The 16,069-nt window shown below is 50.4% G+C and overlaps 3 protein-coding genes across 6 annotated transcripts in view; 1 reads left to right on the top strand and 2 right to left on the bottom strand.

Moving 5' to 3' along the window:
* Window positions 1-595, bottom strand: part of MGAT4B (alpha-1,3-mannosyl-glycoprotein 4-beta-N-acetylglucosaminyltransferase B) — a 50,696-nt gene extending 50,101 nt beyond the window's left edge. Inside the window, exon 1 of the mRNA XM_051793868.1 lies at window positions 351-595. Within this exon, the coding sequence (XP_051649828.1) occupies window positions 351-447 (97 nt within the window). The 5' untranslated portion in view covers window positions 448-595. The remainder of the gene's footprint in view (window positions 1-350) is intronic.
* A 7,014-nt stretch (window positions 596-7,609) lies between these two features.
* Window positions 7,610-12,115, top strand: SQSTM1 (sequestosome 1). Of its 3 annotated transcripts, none has more exons than XM_051793886.1 (8): window positions 7,610-7,869; window positions 7,998-8,093; window positions 8,883-9,112; window positions 9,233-9,389; window positions 9,845-9,931; window positions 10,483-10,724; window positions 10,997-11,204; window positions 11,814-12,115. In XM_051793886.1, exons 1-8 carry the CDS (start codon window positions 7,692-7,694, stop codon window positions 11,969-11,971), a joined length of 1,356 nt encoding a protein of 451 aa, XP_051649846.1. In that variant the 5' UTR covers window positions 7,610-7,691; the 3' UTR covers window positions 11,972-12,115. The 3 variants fall into 3 exon arrangements, with proteins under 3 accessions (XP_051649846.1, XP_051649845.1, XP_051649847.1); XM_051793885.1 differs by having other exon boundaries at window positions 9,842-9,931; XM_051793887.1 differs by lacking the exon at window positions 9,845-9,931.
* On the bottom strand, window positions 12,018-15,997 carry MRNIP (MRN complex interacting protein). Of its 2 annotated transcripts, none has more exons than XM_051793895.1 (7): window positions 15,900-15,997; window positions 15,744-15,803; window positions 15,544-15,641; window positions 14,259-14,328; window positions 13,827-13,969; window positions 13,473-13,575; window positions 12,018-13,216 (listed from the first exon to the last, which is right to left on the bottom strand). In XM_051793895.1, the coding sequence occupies exons 1-7, from the start codon at window positions 15,957-15,959 to the stop codon at window positions 12,656-12,658; spliced, it is 1,095 nt and encodes a 364-aa protein (XP_051649855.1). In that variant the 5' UTR covers window positions 15,960-15,997; the 3' UTR covers window positions 12,018-12,655. The 2 variants fall into 2 exon arrangements, with proteins under 2 accessions (XP_051649855.1, XP_051649856.1); XM_051793896.1 differs by having other exon boundaries at window positions 13,488-13,575; window positions 15,900-15,996.
* Window positions 15,998-16,069: the final 72 nt, after the last annotated feature.

Here is a 16,069-nt window from a genome sequence, read left to right as displayed (position 1 = left end):
ACCCCAGGCCAGAGCGCACCGGGGGGACGAGCGAGGACCCCCGTCCAGGGCACCTCCCGCCCAGCTGGACACGGGCAGGGTCGCGGGCACGCCGCCCCGGGAGTCCCACGGGTCACGGTCCCACGGGGACCAGGGGGTACCGCGGGGCCAGAGGCGCACAGAATCCCGCCAGGTCCGCATCCCTGGGGCTCCGGCAGGATCCTGCCCGCCGGGATCCCCCAGCTCCCGCCGGATGCTCAGCGGGTCTGGATCCCACCGAACCCCCGGGCGCGGCTCGCGGAGCCCCCGCACACCCTCGCCGGCCGCGGGGCGGCGGCCGGGCCCCGGGGAGGCGGCCGAGCCCCCCTTACCTTTGTGCCCGCCGAAGGCGCCGTACCAGGAGAGCGAGAGCAGCGCGCACAGGCAGCCGAGCAGCAGCGTGAGCGCCGTGCCGCTGCGGAGCCTCATCGCCTCCTCGCCGGCGGGGGCGGCCGCATGTCCCGGGCGCGGCGCGGGCTCGGCGGCCCCGGGGGCCCTGGCGGAGCGGCGCGGGAGCGGCGCGGGAGCGGAGCGGGGCTCACCGCCCGCACCGCCCGCACCGCCCGCTCGCAGCGCCCGCGCCGGGCCCGCCGGGCGGGCGGGGCGGGGCCGAGGGGCGGGGCCAAGGGGCGGGGCGGCAGCGGGCGGAGGGCGCCCCCGTGCGGGAGAGTGCGGGTGTGCGGCGGGGCGGGGGGAGAGGGAGAGTGAGTGTGAGATTGAGTGTGAGACTGTGTGTGTGTGTGTGTGTGTGAGTGTGTGTGTGTGAGTGAGAGTGAGATTGTGAGTGTGTGAGTATGTGAGACTGTGTGAGTGTGAGTGTGTGTGTGTGTGAGAGTGAGATTGTGAGTGTGTGAGTGTGAGTGTGTGAGTGTGAAAGTGAGATTGTGAGTGTGTGAGATTGTGAGATTGTGAGTGTGAGTGTGTGTGAATGAGAGTGTATGTGTGTGTGTCTGTGTGAGATTGTGAGTGTGTGAGACTGTGCGTGTGAGTGTGTGTGTGTGAGATTATGTGTGTGTGTGAGTGAGAGTATGTGAGTGTGTGAGATTGTGTGTCTGAGTGTGTGTGTGTGAGTGTGCGTGTGTGTGATTGTGAGTGTGAGACTGTGTGTGAATGTGAGAGTGTGTGAGAGTGAGTGTGTGTGTGTGAGATTGCATGTGAGTATGAGAGCGTGAGTGTGAGTGGGTGAGTGTGAGATTGTGTATGAGAGTCTGTTTGAATGTGTGTGTGAGATTGTGTTGTGTGTGATTGTGATTGTGTGTGTCTGTGAGTGTGCATGAGTGAGTGTGTCCTTGTGTGAATGTGTGTGAGAGTGTCTGTGTATGTGTGTGTGCGTGTCTGTATGTGACTGTGTGTGTACATACATATGTACGTGTGCACAAGTGCACATTCTTGTGTTACACATAACTTACATACCTGTATCCTTGGCTCATCCCTATCGATGCATAGAGAGGTGTCCCCATGGGGTGTGCACAGCTGGGGCACTGTGGGGGCTGTGCAGGACAAGGTTGGGGGGCAGCAGCAGTGTACCCTCGCTGCCATTCTGGCAGAAGAATTTCATCTTGGTTAAGGAAACAGCATCTCATGTTTACTGAGAGAAAATCAATGCCAGATTAATACCACAAATGGAAGCTGCTGCCTGGAAGGACATCATCCCTCTTCCAAAGGACCTGGCATTCAGGGGTTATGACCTCAAGCTGCTTGCCTGGGTGAAAGACAGAAGAAATCAGATTAAAAAATTATTTTGCTTCTGTTTTCTTCTGTTAATGGGTCCAGCTTATTTCATTACAGACCAGGAGGAGCTGTACAGTGAGGTCAGGCTCCACAAGCATTTACGTGCCTCCATCATCTGAACTTGTATCTTTGGTTGTACGTGAGGTCAGGCCGCTCGTGTGCCCCGTACATGGCCACATAATTCCTCCAGTGAAAGTTGTCATCTTCGGTTCCCCAGAGCTCTGCTAGCGAGTAAATATTTCTCAGATGTGTAAATATTGTAGGACTGGCTTCCAGTGATCAAAGTCTGTTGTTTGAGATGTTTGGATCAATCAGGGTGCAATGTACAGCAAAGCTCTGCCCGTGCCAGAGGCAGGAGCAGCGATGCAGGCACTTGGCAATGCTTGGATACAGCCCAGGAGTTGTCCCAGGTGGCAGGCAGGGATGAGCTGGGAGCCAGCTGTGCTCTGTGGGCACATCTCCCAGCAACACTCCAGCAGACACAGGAATTCTTCTGAAACAGGGAAATCCTGCAAATGGGTGCTCAGGTCTCTGCTCTATTTCCTTCTGGAAAGGCGAGGGGTGGAGGGAGCTCAGCACCAGGAAGGGTGGGTGCAGGGGCTGCCTCGAGATGCTCTGGGTGACACACGTGCCTTTGAGAACCATGCAAGCGCATCAGGAAAAGCACATGTTGCCCATTTCTGCAGGAGATGATCTTGTCTAACTGCATCCTTAGAATCTTCTCCAGTTCATAAAATAAACCACGTTTTTCAAATTTTGAAATGGCTTCTCCTGGTGGTTAGAAAATCCTGGAAGGAAATCAGCAGAGGGAGCCCTTTGGACGGCACCAAAAGTTCCTACCTCCCTCCACTGCCAGAAGCCAGTGAGGAGCTGCAGAGTCCCAGCACAGACTGCTGCTCACACCGGGCCCATCCCTGAGAAGGGAAATGCACTGAGAAACACTCTTGGGAATATTGAAAAAAAAAAACCGAGAGGCGCTGGACCTGTGCTTCCTAACCTGGATTTTGCGAGGCATTGCCCAAGCGACCGTCCCCATGGGAACACGAGCCAGCAGTGGGACAGCCGAGCCCTGGGGCACTTATCCTGCTCCCTGGTGAGCGCCCACGCCCCAGGCTCAGCCCCAGCCCAGCACAGCCACCACCACTCGCTCCTCGGCTGCAGGTGGAGCCTCCACCACACCAGCAACAGCACTTGCACATTACAGCAAAGAGCAGCAGCCCAGCAGCTCTGTCCCACCCAAATCGCTGCTTTCTCGCCTTGAACCCACGCGTTAAACCCAGATTAAACCAAGAGCTGGTTCACAGGAATTAATAGCAAACCCCCACCCAGAGGTGGCAGACAAGTGAGAGCCACTGGTGGGAAAGGCATGTGAAATCCTGCTGCAGTCACAGGGTTTGTAGAAAGAACATGTAACGTTATAGTGCATTAGATGTTGGCTGTTTATTTTTCAGAGGTTCAAAATGCTCTTTCCACTCGGGATATGTGGTGTGCCTGCAGTGGAAGAGAACAGAGGAACATTAATAATTTCTCCAAGACAATTAATTAGACTCTTTCCCAAGGATAAAGTTTAATCTAATTTCTGCTGTAATACTTTGTCTTCATAAGAGTCTGTAGAAATTAATGAGCTTTATACCACCCTCTCATGAAAAAAAACTTGGGTTCTCTTGGACAAAATGAGGGACTAAGCAAAATTGCATCACTTGCCATTTTTTTCTCAGATTTGCAAAGGTCCCTTTTATTCTTGAAGTCCCTCTCTGTTAGCCCAGTTTTGGCTTTTATTCTACTTTTAACAAGTAAGTTTTGAGCTTTGGCCCTTTTGCAGAGCAAAGATTAAAATATAAACTGCAGAGACCCCAAACCCCAGCACCAAATAAAGAGAGAGAAGATGGTTTTTTTAGGTGATCTCATGATCTTTGAACTGTTGATGTTGGCAACACTGAAAGTGTTGCAGAAATGAGGGCCTTCCACGGGAAGAACTTCCATAGTAATCCACAGGTCCTGAGGCCATCACAAAGATTAGAAAGAGAAAACATTCATTAGGTCTAGGTAGAAAATGTAATCCAGATTTATATTTGATTTTATCTAGTTCTCCAAAGAGAAGAGAGTTTGGAGACCTATCTGTGAGTGGGTCAGCCTCGATGCTTCCCAGGCTGCTTTAAACAAGAAGCACTTTCTGTTTTTCTCATAAACCAAAATAATTTTATTTTGTATGAGTTTTATAGATGGCTGTGTTTAAACATCAGTAGGGCTTGTTTCAATGCAGTACAAATGTTTTCAAATTCTCCATAGCCACAGGAGATGAAAATGACAACAGGGTGCTTTACTTTCAATGTGTTGACATGAAACATTGACATGTTGATGCTTTAATTCAGGGTAAAAGCTACAAGTCAGGTTCTCAAAGCAACACCCACCCCAAGCAATTTGTGTGGGTTGCAAAAAGTTCTTTCTCACCTTCAGAAGCATGAAATCCTTATGGAATTCCATGACACCCGTAGTGTGCTTGTACCTTGTGCTTGCCCTCCACCTGTTCTCCCAATCTGCTCCTCGGTTTCTGTGAAAAAACTGTCCCAGAGTTTTCTGCCCTTAAAAGTTTCATACCACAGAAATGAGAAATGCTGCTGAGGCTGTGTAAACACCTGACGTGGCAGAGCTAACCTTCAGGAAAGATCAGCCTCAAAAATGAGACAGCAAAAAACACCCTGCTCTGCCTGTGCCGGTGAGGAAGGAAGGCTTCTGCTTCCGAGGCAGAGAACCGCGTTTCCTCGGGGCTGGAGGAGGAGGGAAGTTGTCATGGGACGGAGCTGAGTCACCCACCTCTGACCCGACACATCCAGAGGATCCTGCACCTCTCCAGAAGCCTCTGGAAAGAGCGGTGGGATCGTGGCACCCAGACCTGCCCACTGTGGCTCTGCACCGTCCCTCCGGCACCACACACCGTCCTGCCAGAGCCAGGGGGTGCCCGGGGGCCAAACCCGCCCCTCCTCACCGGGAGTGCCGGGACAGCGATGGAGCAATGATCTGAGGAAATATTTCCTCTGGAATATCATCCTCAGCCTCTGTTGTGGTTTGCAAGCAAGGAAAAGATTGGACACCCCCCGCCCCCTCCGCCCCTTCATGCCTCTAAGTCTTTACTGTGAACGTGCAAACTCTGCACATAAGGAGTATTTCTGGTGGTGGTGCCCTCGGAGCAAAAATCTCACCAAATATTTTTAAACATTTCCCAGCAGAAAGTGGGTGTAGAGAGAAAGCTGAGCACTTCAGTGATGCTAATTGCTCCTTTTTGAGTCTTTCCTTTCTAACTCGAATTTTTGAACTCAGCTTTTTCCCCCCCCCCCCCATCCTCTTTGCTGTTCCTTTGCTACATCCATCTGTGAAGCTGGTTAGTCAGCAGCTAGGACAAGCTACTTTTTGGGCAGAGGTTGCTGTGCTGCTATGGGATTCCTAAGGAACCTTAAAAAATCATCCACACAGCCTGTGCTTCATGCTGAGAATCAAAAAATCCACATCCACCAGGGAGACACTTCTCAAGAGAACCTCTGTGAGAATACAACCCAGATCCTCATATGGCTTCTCCAGGGGGCTGAGAAACCTCCCAGAGGCACATCCCAGGGCTGGGGACAATGGGACAGAGGGAGGTCTGAGATCTGTGCTGGAGAAGGGCTGGCTGGGAGGAAATCCCCAACCTCGAGGAGGAGGAGCAAGCACTCTGTGAGTCACCCCTGTCCCATGATCGGTGAGGTAAGATAATGCAGGCTGGTGAAAGCCTGTTTTCCTTATGTTTTGTAAAAGTGCATGATGTCACACCCAGAGAGCTGAGCGTGACTCAGCAAGTACCACCAGGAGAAGGGAAATTCCCCTTGTCATTTGGACCCTTCCATATTTGCCAGCGGGATGAAAGCTGACACAGAGGAAAACTTAGATTTCTGGTTTTACTCTGGTGAATTGCTTGGTCATTATAAATGCATTAATCAATTTACCTGGAAAGAGAACTGAGTGGAAAAGACCCAGCAACTTGAGAACAACCCTCTGTGCCTCAAACACCCAGGCAGGGATGGAGAAGGGAATAGGAATTGGTGCTGCACCAACTCAGAGCCTAAGGAATGAATGTGCTGGGGTTGGATCTGAAAATGCAGGTCTCTGGCTCTGTAAATGAGACCAAAAGTGGCCCTTGGGGTCCTCAGAAATAGAACATGAGACAGACATGCTGGAGGTGCTGCTTGGTGAGGCAGATGCAACACTGTCAGCAGCGTGTCCTGTACTGCATGTCCTTCTACCACTGGTCCTGCTTCTGATTTTATGGAGAAAGAAATATAATACAACAATATCAAGTCATCAACTTTCACCAACATTTTCAGACATAAGGATACACACAACAAATAGGCAAAAGGGAAGATGAGTGTAACACGGCTTTGCTGCCTGCCCAAACTTTTCAATATCCCGTGCTGTAAAAGCTGCTGAATCATTTCCTAAGCAGCATCATCCAGGCTTACACCTGAGTCTGCTGATGTTTAAACTTTAACTTGCTACTTCATGGTGGAATATTAGCCGTGTCATACCTAGAAATTGAAATTTCTAGAAAAATCTTCAAGTTAAAAGGGGCAACCTTTTCTACTGTAAATATTATTTTCCAGAAAGGTGTTGCAATTTCAACATTGCCACACATCTGCCACAAATGTCTCTACATGAAAGGCCAAGTGTTTTAACATATATGCGTAAGTTCAAGAAATAAACTACCTCCCCATTGTGGAAATTAAAATGTATGCTTCTCTTGATTACAGAAGATGATAAATCATCACACAGTTTCTCCTAAATTCTTGTTATCTTAAACTAAGAAATACAACACCAAGAGTCAGAATGGTCAGGGCCTTGGGTGAGAGGAAATTAACACCAACAAGGAACCTAATAATCATTGATCCATCTTTATTTAATTATGCTTGGACAGCACAGGCAGTGTGTTCTGCCAGCTGAACTCTCCTGTGGCCGGATTAAGAGGCCTGTCAACTGTATCTGATCTGCAAAAAAATGCTGCTGCCAACCAGCTTGGAAAGGCCCCAGCACACCCTCCTTAATGTCAGTTGTGTTTACACCAGTGTCTTTATTTTTAGACCTCCCTTCCGAAACACGGGGGTTCAGGGAAGAGTTATTTATTCCTGTCATGCTGGGCATGCAAACCCTCCAGCGGGTGCTGCTGCCCCGGCACGAGCGGGGCGGGCGCGTGGCTCCCCAGCGCTGTCCCGTCTGCTGTGATGGAAAGGACAAGCAGGACGGGGATGGCCAAGAGCTGTGATAGCACGTGCCCCGGTACATCGTGGTGGGTAATGTTCAAGCGTTACTGGGACCAGTCTAGCCCAGTTCTGCCTCATGATGGGCACATGGATGGTTGTGTTTCCCCACCAGTGGGTCTCAGAGGCCATCGGTCACCCAGAAGGTCCCCATGCCACACTCACTCCCCACTGGTGCTTTGGTTACCAGAATAACCCCGTGCCCCACAACCTGCATGGCACTGTCTCTCCGCGCCCAAACCAGGGCACAGGCGCTACTCCGGGAGGGCTGAGCAGGGCAGGGAGCAGACACAGGCATTTGCACCTATCCACAGGATCTCCCGGCTGCAGGAAACGCGCCTTGAGCTCCTTCCCCTTCCTTTTGGGGAGAACGAAGCCGGGATGGCGAGGGACGGGAAGCGGGACCGGACCGGGACCGCGGAGAGCCGGACCGGGGGGCGGAGCCTGCGACAGAAGGGGCGGAGCCTAAACACGAAGGGGCGGAGCCTGAACCAACGTGTGCATATGCTCTAGTGGGGGCGTGGCCTCAAGGGGGCGTGACCTGCTGGCGCCGGCAGTATAAAATGGCGGCGCCCGCAGCCGCTCCCGCAGCCCGCCCTTGCCGCTCCGCCTTGGACGTCTGTCTCGGCTCCCGACGGCAATTCCTGCTGCGCCACAGCCATGGCGGCGCTGACGGTAAAAGCCTACCTGCTGGGCAAGGAGGAGGCGACCCGCGAGATCCGCCGCTTCTCCCTGCCGCCGCCCGCCCGCTACCGCGCCATCTACGACCGCGTCGCCGAGCTCTTCCAGGGGCTGCTGCGGGCCGGGCCGCCGCCCGCCTTCCGCATGCACTACAAGGGTGAGCGGGCAGGGGGGCTGCGCTGCGGGACGGGTCCCGGGGGTGGGGGTGTCGGGGCGCTGCTGCCTCGCTGCCCCCGCGCCGTGACCCCCGACCCCGCACCTCACCCTGTGCTTCGCCCTTCCCAGATGAAGAAGGGGACCTGATCGCCTTCTCCTCCGACGAGGAGCTGGAGCTGGCGATGCCCTACGTGCGGGATGGCGTGTTCCGTGTGTACATCAAAGGTAGGGCACCGCGGGGCTGGCAGGGCTCCCGAAGTGGGAGCAGCCAGCCCTGGCCCTTCCCCTTGTCCTCGAGGGCCTGGTGAGAGCTGCGGCCTTGCCGAGGGAGGGTAAATAAAGGGCAGAGCAGTACGACAGAACATGAATCCTCCCTGCTGGGGGTGGGGGTAAACAGATCACAAGTTTCCTCCCAGCCCTGTCAGCCGGTCCAATGCGAGCTGCTGTTGTCATCCCGGCTCCCTGGGCACACTGAGCTGCCATTGGTATCTTAAATAGTCACGACAGTGTGTTAGGAAGCCTTAATTCCAGCTTTTTCAGCGCATAATAGCTCCCTAGTCCGTTTTGTTCAGGTGGATACCTGCAAAGCTTTATCTGCAGCCTGTCTAATGAGTCACACCAGCCTGGGGCTGTTGTCCCCATTCTCATGTTGTACCTCCTGGCATACGCCTTCCTAACTCCCTCTCCAGACACATTCTGTTCCTGCAGTGCTTGGGAAGGTAGGATGAGAAGCCAGATAAGGTTGTGCAGTGCTAATCTAAAATAAACATGCCAAGAGATATTTAGGATAAGCAATGATTGGTTTCAGGGCCAGGTATCTTTTCGAAACCCCTTTGCACTTGGTTTAAGGTCTCTCTTGTGCCCTCAACTTGTGTTTGGCAGCCAGTGTAAAAATAAACTGACCTAGTAAGCTAATACTGCTCTGACAGGGGCTGTTTGTGCTTCCTCCTCTGCCTGATTTCCAGCCTGTAAATAGCAACCTGTTCTTGATGGAAAGTTCCCTTTCCCTAACAGAGAAAAAGGATTGCAAGCGGGAGCATCGCTCGCAGTGCAGCCAGGAGCCCCCCCGCAACATGGTGCACCCCAACGTCATCTGTGACGGCTGCGAGGGACCCGTGGTGGGCACCAGGTTCAAGTGCAGTGTCTGCCCAGACTACGACCTGTGCAGCACCTGTGAGGGGAAGGGCATCCACAAGGATCACAACATGGTGATGTTCCAAAGTCCGCTGCTAAATCCGTTTGAGGTGAGCAAAATCTACGGCAGGGAACTAATGAATGGGGTATTCCTCAAATTTAAGCCACGAGTTTCAGTTACTCGGGATCTGGTGGTGTGGACAGTGTGACACGAATGTTGCCCTTCACAGTGGTTTCCCCGAGGACGCTGGCTCCGTAAAATGCGGCACGGTGTTCCACCCTTCCCGTGGATGCACTGCTGGGGGTATCCTGGGCCTGCACCTCCATGCCAGAACTCCGGGCAGGCTGAAGCCACCACTGCAGCCCCCAGTGCACCTGCTGCAGAAGGTAAGAGGAGATGCCCTGGTAAGCAACATGCTGGTGGAGCCAGGCTAGCTGAGGTTCTGCAGCTCTGGTGGGAAGACAGACATGGGAACTAACATAATTTGCTTGAAATAATTAGCACCTTTCAGCACAGAGTGGGATTACTTTAAGGCATGCTTGGGCCCATGCAATCGATGAGGATGCAGATAAGAGTATCTGGAACTGAACCAAACTAAGCCAAGCTGTTAGGTCAAGCATGTCACTGCTTTCCAGCATGGCTAATGAGCCTTAACAATGCTAATGTTGGCTTTCTGTTCCAGAGGTAGCTCAGAGTTAGTTTTTGTCTCTGTACTGCCTTTGTTGTGCAGTGTATGTGAGTGACAGGAAGGAGCACAAAGCTGTCATGGGGACACACACACTGTAGGTGCTCTTTCCCTCTGAGCTTCTGTGTGTGCTAACAGAAATTGTTTTTCTAGAAGCTTCTACTAACAACCAGCCTCAAGACCCCAACGTCACCTTCCTAAAGAATGTTGGGGAGAGTGTTGCAGCTTTTCTGAGCCCCTTGGGTAAGTGCCTTACAGTTTGTTACCAGGTCAATCCCTGGGACTGGCTTAAATGTCTGTTTAACAGGAGCAGCAGTCAGCTGTTCTGACTAGTATTAGAACTACCTCCTGCCTACTAAGCCTCAAAGGCTTAGTTTATACCTGGTACTAATAATGCCTAAGCTTAGAACAGCCACTACTTTTTCAGAGCCCTCCCTTGGTAGAAAATGAGGCAAGACTTCATTAACATGTGAGCACTGGAACACTAACACTAAGTCAGTGGTCACTCTGGATTTTGCCTGGCTTATGTGGACATAGATACAATTCTGCCCTGGCCCTTTTAAATATATGGCTTGTCTGTGTAGAGCAAGATGACTATTTGGTGCTTAACTACTCTTTCTTTAGAGAAAACTATTCTTTATTTAAAGAAGGCTTTGCATTTTAATTACTACATGTTATATAGCAAACTGTAGCATTGCAGAAGCTTTAGAGTGTAGAGCGGGACTGACCCATGCTCATTTAGGACTGTGCTTTGGAAAAAGCTCTACAACTTTGCCTCTCAAATGCATTTCTAGGTATTGAAGTTGATATTGATGTGGAACACGGAGGAAAGAGAAGCAAAGTGACTCCCACTGCTCCCAATCAAGAGAACAGTGGTGAGGCAAACAGCAGTGCTCCAGCCCAGAATGGTCAGACCAAGCCAGACTGGAATAACACAGACCTTGCTACAGAAGTAAATGTTGTTGCAGAACAGATACAGGACATGGCGATAGATCCTGTGCCCACACAAATGGAAGATGGTCCCTTCCACTCCCAGGTACAAGAACTGTGACACTAATTTAATAGTGCTGGCTGAGGCTTTGCTAAAAAGGAAGACAGTCATTTGGCATGCACTGTGGGATTGAATATTAAGATGACAGAAGATTAAGTGATATACAACACCTTTACAGGTTTACAGCAAAGGTGGGGGGATGTCTCGTGCATGTAGTTCTTTATATTAAAGGCACATAGTAGGAGCATGTATCCTGCCTGGAAAGCACTGCAGCACCTGGACCTGTTTTTTTTTTTGTTTTTTTTTTTTTTTTCCAGGAACACAGTGAGTCCAGCAGTTCATCAGGGGGTGAGGAAGACTGGACCCACTTATCATCCAAAGAAGTGGATCCTTCCACGGGTGAGCTGCAGTCCCTGCAAATGCCAGACACAGATGGTCCCAGCTCCCTGGATGTATCTCGGGAGCCTCCCCAGCCAGGACCTACAGGACTGCGAGAAGCTGCTCTCTACCCACACCTCCCACCAGGTAGGAAAAAGGTGCAGGTTTCATAGCTCAGAGTAACTTTCACTTGAAAACGCAGATCTGTTTTAGAGGTGGTAGGAAGCAAGGTCGTGTTAGTTACAGCTAAACCTGTCCCTGACTGTTGGCAGGTTTGGCAGCTCTTGCACCCTGTTAGAGACAGTCAGGTGGTTCTCCTCTTGAATGTGGGCAGCTAAGTCTTAACAAGACTTCTGACCTTAGGCTAATGTGCCATTTGAGCAACACGACAGAGGTGCTGTCCTGAATCGTGTCCTTGCTATGTACTGCTCCAGAGAGCCTTTTACTGCAGCATGTGGACAGGTAGTACTCCCCGTGGCTTTAGGGCACGTTTTTCTGATGAGAGCCAGTAATACTATCCAAGGCCCCTTAACTGAGATCAAGAGCACACAGTCCTACAGCAAGGCCAACTGAGCCTGATTCAATTGTTTTCTTAGCTCTGGTCATCATTTATCTCAAGTGTTGGTGCTCCTGAGGGACAAAGGAGAGCATTTCACTGGGGATTTGTGCCACGCACTTCCTGTGTGGTATTAGAGCCTTGGCTGCTTTACCGACTACATGAAATAGTTGAACTCTAAACCATTTTTCTCTTCACAGAAGCAGACCCTCGCCTCATTGAGTCCCTGTCCCAGATGCTCTCCATGGGCTTCTCTGATGAGGGTGGATGGCTCACTCGACTCCTGCAGACAAAGAACTGCGACATTGGGGCAGCACTAGATGCCATCCAGTACTCCAAGCAGCCACCTCACTTGTAGTAGTAACAAAAAGCACTTTTCTAACTGAAAGAAGACAATATAGCAAAAGTCATTGCAGTCCATCTTTTCTTCCTGCTAAGGGTTTCTGTCTCATGTTCTTACGTGCTTGTAGAATGAAGGATAAATAAATACTACTGCATGTGATGTGTCTGAGAGTTTCAGTATCACAGCTTTATTGCTTTATGTACTGTAACTTAGGTAACAGAGTGTAGGGACTAGGCTGAAATCAGCCTAGGGCTGCCTTTTTGCACATACTTTGCACACTTAGAGCTACACTAAGGAAAGGAAATCCAGTGCTTTGCTGGCTCTGCAGCTCTGGAAGAAAGGGTTGCTATGGGAGATCTAAACAAAGATGTAGTACAGGGGAAAAGAGCTGTGATTGTGTAAGGAGGAGTTAATCACAGTATTTAATTGTACTGGCAAGGAGTTCTTAAAGCCTGGGAGCTTTCTCCCCACAAACTGACCTACTTCCATTCCTATTTCTAGCTGCTGAGGTTGCTAGACAACACTGTAACCTGAGAGCAATGGTCCCTCCCCCCCAAACACAACCATAAAGCAAGTAAACAACTTTAATAGTGTAGTTCTAATAATGGCTTAGAGTGAAGCCACCTTCAGTTAAAAATTGTGCCTCAGTGCTTGACATACATTATAGAGACAAGAAAGCAATGCCAAAGATGTCTGAACTCAGAGATCATCATCAAACTCCTCACCTGTGCAAAAGAGTTTTTCACAAGAAATGTTGCTCAGCTTTGGCCCGGGGTTAGAGTTAACAAGGGTATTTGCCCTACTGGTGTTATCCAAACAGCACCTTCCTGCAGTAGTTTCTATCTGACTCTGAGGTTCTTTGGACACATCCTCAGCTGAGCATCTGGTGCTGGGCAATTTCATAGCCAGACCCTCAGTGCTGGCACCACACTTTTTAAATTTAAAACCTGTACCTTGAGGCTGAGTTCCTCCAGCCTCTTCTGAGCATCTCCTGGCCCCACCAGCACCTGCTGCAGTGGTGCTGTCCAGCCCCAAACCTGCACTGCTCCCCCACAGTGACAAGGTCACCCCAGCAGTGTTTTCACTGGAGTTGTCAGAAGATGAGAGAAATTTCCCCCACTTCGATGGTCTGGCACAGGTGGTTGGGGGTTGTGTCTTGTCCTCAGGCACTGCAGCCTCACAGACAGCAGGAACCACGCTGCCTCCAGAAACACCATCTCTGCCATCCCCATCAGGCACTGCTGCAAAGCATTTCTTGTGCTGTAAGAAGGAAGAGGGCTCTGTTATAAATCCAGCACACAGGGCTAGGCTGCACAGGAGCATTAAAGGTGGCATTGGCTTTGCCTGACTGAAACCTTTCAGAGAGAAACCCCCAACACAGTTTTCTTCTCCCCAGTCATTCAAATAGAAGAGCAGAGAAAGACTCATAAAAATTCAAAATGATGATGACACAAAAGAGGTCAGGAGAACACTCTTTTGTTTTGCTGGTCAGAAGCATCTGCTACAGCTAAAATACCTCAGTGGTTTTAACCTTTTTGGCTTGGTAGACAGGCTGGAAAACTCCATTTTCTTCTGCATGCTCCGGAACATCACCGGAGAGGAAGCTCTTCCGATGTTTCCTGGCCAAGAAAACCATTCACAAAGAGGACAGATTCGCTTGACTTTCACCAGATCACCAGAGAAGTTCATAAAATGCAGGGCTTTAGCAATAAGAGAAGTTTTATCCCCAAACACCAAACCTCCGCTCAGCTCAGGTCATACACTGCAACCTCTGTTTTGTTCAGCTCTCAGAGATGAGCTGCCTCCCACACCTCCAAAACAAGTGTCACCACGCAGGGGCAGGAATTGCAAAACAAAGTTCCCTCTGTACCTTTGTTCTCCCACAGTGTTCTTCCTCTGGGAACAGAACTGTTGCCTTGCTAGAGCTGCCTCCTCCTCCCCGTCATCCTGATCCTCACTCTCCTGGTCCAGATATTTACTCCAGCGACTCCCTTCAAACGTCTGACTTCTCTCCTACAACATTGGAGAGTTACTGAAAACATCAAAACACGGGGTTCTCATTTTTGGCATTGTTACACATGCACTGAATGCCTCAAGTGAGTCAGTTCAGGACATGTCCCTGTATCGTGTTCCCAGGCACAATTCTGAGTGGAGCAGAGTTTCTGTGTACATCTCATTCTCCCTCTGCAGGAGCCTCTCTGATTCTGTCACCATTTCAGCTGTCTGAACCATATAGAGGGATCACTGGATTCACCTGGGACAGAATGGGTTGGTATTTACCTCAGCTTTGTAGGGATTTTACCTGCTGGACTGAACTGTCCTCACGTTGTGCTGCTCTGTTTTTGCTGTCATTTACAGAGTCCTCTACGCACCTAAAACAGAGGTTTAAACTACAGTTTCTAGAACACACTCTTGTCTTTTGATTCACAGGTTTCAAATCACCCAGTTATATCACAAGGGATTGGACAGAAAGCATGGATAGGGACACAGTATAGGAGGCACATCTGAAAAACCAGGATCTACATAAAAGCTGATGCCAAATGAAGAACTTGCAACATATACTGACAAATACTTGAAAAAATCTGGTTAGCAAATAACTCTTTCTACACAAATACTTTGATCTAAAGCCACTAATCATGAAATGACAAATTCTAATTGAGCATAACTAGGGATATAACAGCATTTCTTTGGGACAACAGTTTGAACTCACTAATTATATCCCAAGAAACCAAGCAAAAAGGGAAATTATTTCGCAATGTTTTGAACTTCACGATTTTTTGAGAATAAAAATAGCAACCCTCTTTGATAAAGTGAACAAACAATGAGTTTTCTTCCCTGAGCTTAACCCTGAAGCACTGTGTACACACAACTAAGTTATGTAACCACCTTTGATTGATTTCTGAAAATAACCTCAAGTAAAAAGGAAGCTGGACCAGTTCAAGACCAGTTCAAGATTAAACGATTTATAAAGAGATTAAAGAATGAACTAAACAGGAAGGTGCTGTTCAGATTTTCCAGCCCAGCAGGAATTACAGAGAAATCTTTGCACTAAACAAGTCTTTTATCAATAGCAGCAGTGATTACTCAACAGATTCACAGCGTGAACCCCCTAAATGCCAATAGTTAGGTAGAGTGGAGGATGTTTTCTTTCTGAGGATGTAATCTGATGAGGATTGTAATCTGTAAAATGGACATCTCCACAGTCAGGTCATCAAACAGTACATAGGAAAGAGCAAATAAAAAAAAAACCCCAAAAACGAAACCCAAACAAAACTAAAAAACAACACAACAAATCCAAACCCTATTGCATATATATAGATGGGTAAAGGCCTGACCAACACATACTATTGATCAACCAAACTTATCCGAAAAAAAGTCCCTGTAAAAAGAAACATGCTGGGACACTTAACCTAATAAAGAGCTTGTTCCTTTGAGGTGAGGACAAACCTGGGTTAGAGTTAGGGGTCACAACAGGCCAGAAAACCCTCCCGTGAGCTCAGATTGAGTAACAGGCAGCCCGTGTGTGAGTATGTGCATCAGCTGCAGCACATTAAAAGAAATACACAGATCAAGATTAAACACTGTACCAAGATGTCCAGCCAAGCGCTTCCTCTGCCTCTCCCTGCAGCAAGTTTAACTTCTGGACGTGGTGCCTGCAGTCCGGGCCGGAGCCCTGCCCGTACACCTGCAGGGAATGAGCGGACACGGGGCGGAGGGAGCAGGTGAGGCGAGGGAACCCCCCGGGGCACCCCTGAGGTGCCAGCGAGGGCTGAGGGGCTGCCCTCACCTTCTGCACGGCCTGCGACTGCCCGCACACGCTGCAGCTCCACTTCCCGCCGCGCTTGGCCTGCGAGGGCGCAGAGGGTCAGTGAGGGGTCAGTGAGGGGTCAGTGAGGGGTGAGGACGCGCAGCCCCCGTCCCGTCCCATCCCGTCCCACCCCACCGGGTGCACTTGGAAGCGGCGGCAGCGGCAGCACCGCAGGACCCGGAACCGCTGCGCCATCGCGGGCACGTGACCGCGCGGGCCCACAGCGCCCCCCGGCGGCGGCACCGCGGGGGGACACGGGGGGGACAATCCCGAACAAACACATCCACTCACCGCCCGGAGCCGCC

The sequence above is a fragment of the Manacus candei genome, unplaced genomic scaffold (genome assembly GCF_025592945.1).
Source record: "Manacus candei isolate 608988 ecotype Guabito, Panama unplaced genomic scaffold, ASM2559294v1 h1tg000037l, whole genome shotgun sequence".
NCBI classification, from domain to species: Eukaryota; Metazoa; Chordata; class Aves; order Passeriformes; family Pipridae; genus Manacus; species Manacus candei.
The sequence above is the reverse complement of the archived record's forward strand: the minus strand, read 5'-3'. Positions and strand labels throughout refer to the sequence as shown.

Bases quoted from the DNA above. Each gene is read 5' to 3' on its own strand.
- SQSTM1 (XM_051793885.1), top strand. From the start codon at position 7,692: ATGGCGGCGCTGACGGTAAAAGCCTACCTGCTGGGCAAGGAGGAGGCG. The intron at 9,932-10,482 runs GTAAGTGCCTTA...ATGCATTTCTAG, and splicing joins AGCTTTTCTGAGCCCCTTGG to GTATTGAAGTTGATATTGAT. The intron at 10,725-10,996 runs GTACAAGAACTG...TTTTTTTTCCAG, and splicing joins ATGGTCCCTTCCACTCCCAG to GAACACAGTGAGTCCAGCAG.
- MRNIP (XM_051793895.1), bottom strand. From the start codon at position 15,959: ATGGCGCAGCGGTTCCGGGTCCTGCGGTGCTGCCGCTGCCGCCGCTTC. The intron at 13,970-14,258 runs GTAAAATCCCTA...CCAATGTTGTAG, and splicing joins AGGACAGTTCAGTCCAGCAG to GAGAGAAGTCAGACGTTTGA. The intron at 13,576-13,826 runs GTACAGAGGGAA...TTTCTTGGCCAG, and splicing joins AACACTGTGGGAGAACAAAG to GAAACATCGGAAGAGCTTCC.